The 2,506-nt window shown below is 39.8% G+C and overlaps 1 protein-coding gene across 1 annotated transcript in view; it reads right to left on the reverse strand.

Annotated features, from left to right (window-relative positions):
• Positions 1-603: 603 nt before the first annotated feature.
• Positions 604-2,506, reverse strand: part of cdhr2 (cadherin related family member 2) — a 59,232-nt gene continuing 57,329 nt past the window's right edge. The window contains 2 exon segments of the mRNA XM_070440118.1: positions 604-939; positions 1,027-1,090. Of these exon segments, the coding sequence (XP_070296219.1) occupies positions 787-939; positions 1,027-1,090 (217 nt within the window). The 3' untranslated portion in view covers positions 604-786.

A 2,506-nucleotide genomic window follows, 5' to 3' on the forward strand; every position in this document is an offset into this window, starting at 1 on the left:
GAAGGTACAGCTTTTGGCCAACCTGTATATTTATAATGAGTTTTATATATATGAAAAAAACGTTTTTTTTTTAGTTCAATAAAATACTGTGGAGGTCGTATTAGAAAGAGTCCAATCAACCGTTAGTAGATGCTCGTAYTCTTGAAGGGGCCGTACTTAAAAACAACACAGGATTCCAGATACAAGTGTTTGCGTTTCATAATAAACGGAGAAAAAAAAMSGRAMSRAAATGAATATAAAAMCGTAAACTTCGCAAAGCATAATGTATTAAAAATATCAATCAAATCTTTACACATTTAGAAAAATACTAATAATAAAATGATTCACAATGAAAAACATTTGTAATTTTTTGCTTTTCATCCCAAAGTGTAATGTTTTCGCTTTAGGTTGATGTTGTTCAACAACAACAAAAAACGATGGATTGATGAGRACGTTCGGGACGTTTGACGAAAGCAAAGCTGTGATATACTGTTGCAGCAAATAGCAAGCCGGCTAATCTAACATCACTGTACTATGTGTTGTGATAAATGTTTACACGGAAATATTCCCTAAATTGAATCAAATAATAGCATGCAAACGAGTGGTTCAACACCAACAAAAAGATTAGATTTGAACTTGATTTAATCTCAAAAATCACATTGTCTTTCTAGCACAGAGTTTGGCATCTATCCTTTTCCAGGAAGCAAGGTCCATTTTACGGGGTCCATTTTATGAACCCGCGGTCAGTATCATAGATCCCAAAATGGCCGTCACAGGTCAGTGATACTGCCCCAAGATGGCAGCCACTCACAGGTCTGTGGTGCTGAGTGAAGGGTTAGCGAAGGTTAAACTAGGGCTGTTGTTGTCTCTCTTCYTGCCACGCTGGGCCAAGGCTTCACCCAGAGGCTCGACGTRGGGGTTATCTGCTCCCCACTCCTCCTCATCCTCCTCCTGGATCATCTACACAGGGAGACGGGCAGGCATGACCATCCAGAATAATGATAATAACTTAGTAATAATAATAACTATAATGAACTATAACGTTACCATCATGGGCATCGTATCCTTGTCAGACATGACCATGTCTATGTTGTAGTCCAAGGAATTCAGGCTTGAATTGAAAAAGAAATGCACTAAATTAGAGTCATACAAAGAGGAGTCCATGATGCTGACACCTTAATTAATGTCAGAAATAACATCTTAATACTGTCCGATGGAGAAAAAATAGCAAAGAACATTACCAGTATAGACATTTTGAAACACTGTTCTTGGTTGCATGATAGGACAATCAGAGGAATGCTCTGATGTAATGGCTATGCGTAAATACACATGTATTTGTCAGTGTCTCAGATGACACCCACATCTACACATATTTACATGGCTCTGTAGTAACGTGTTTACATGACTCTGTAGTGTAGTGTTCACATGACTGTAGTGTTCACATGACTCTGTAGTGTTCACATGACTCTGTAGTGTTCACATGACTCTGTAGTGTTCACAATGACCTGTAACTGTTCACATGACTCTGTAGTGTAGTGTTCACATGACTCTGTAGTTGTTCACATGACTCTGTAAGTGTAGTGGTTCACATGACTCTGTAGTGTATAGTGTTCACATGACTCTGAGTAGTGTTCACATGATCTGTAGTGTTCACAGGGCTCTGTAGTGTTCACATACTCTGTAGTTGTTCACATGACTCTGTAGTGTTCACATGACGCTGTAGTGTTACATGACTCTGTAGTGTTCACATGACTCTGTAGTGTTCACATGACTCTGTAGTGTAGTGTTCCATGACTCTGTAGTGTTCACATGACTCTGTAGTGTAGTGTTCACATGACTCTGTAGTGTTCACATGACTCTGTAGTGTTCACATGACTCTGTAGTGTGTGTCACATGACTCTGTAGTGTTCACATGACTCTGTAGTGTTTCATGACTCTGTAGTGTTTACATGACTCTGTAGTGTTCACATGACTCTGTACTGTTCACATGACTCTGTACTGTTCACATGACTCTGTAGTGTTCACACGACTCTGTACTGTTCACATGACTCTGTAGTGTAGTGTTCACATGACTCTGTAGTGTTCACATGACTCTGTAGTGTAGTGTTCCAATGACTCTGTAGTGTAGTGTTCACATGACTCTGTAGTGTTCACATGACTCTGTAGTGTTCACAGGGCTCTGTAGTGTTCACATGACTCTGTAGTGTTCACATGACTCTGTAGTGTTCACATGACTCTGTAGTGTTCAACATGACTCGTAGTGTTACATACTCGTAGTGTAGTTTCACATGACTCTGTAGTGTTCACATGACTCGTAGTGTTCACATGACTCTGTAGTGTTCACATGACTCTGTAGTGTTCACATGACTCTGTAGTGTAGTGTTCACATGACTCTGTAGTGTTCACATGACTCTGTAGTGTAGTGTTCACATGACTCTTGTTAGTGTTCACATGACTCTGTAGTGTTCACATGACTCTGTAGTGTAGTGTTCACATGACTCCTGTAGTGTAGTGGTTCACATGACTC

This window comes from Salvelinus sp. IW2-2015, unplaced genomic scaffold, assembly GCF_002910315.2.
Source record: "Salvelinus sp. IW2-2015 unplaced genomic scaffold, ASM291031v2 Un_scaffold2245, whole genome shotgun sequence".
Classification (NCBI taxonomy): domain Eukaryota; kingdom Metazoa; phylum Chordata; class Actinopteri; order Salmoniformes; family Salmonidae; genus Salvelinus; species Salvelinus sp. IW2-2015.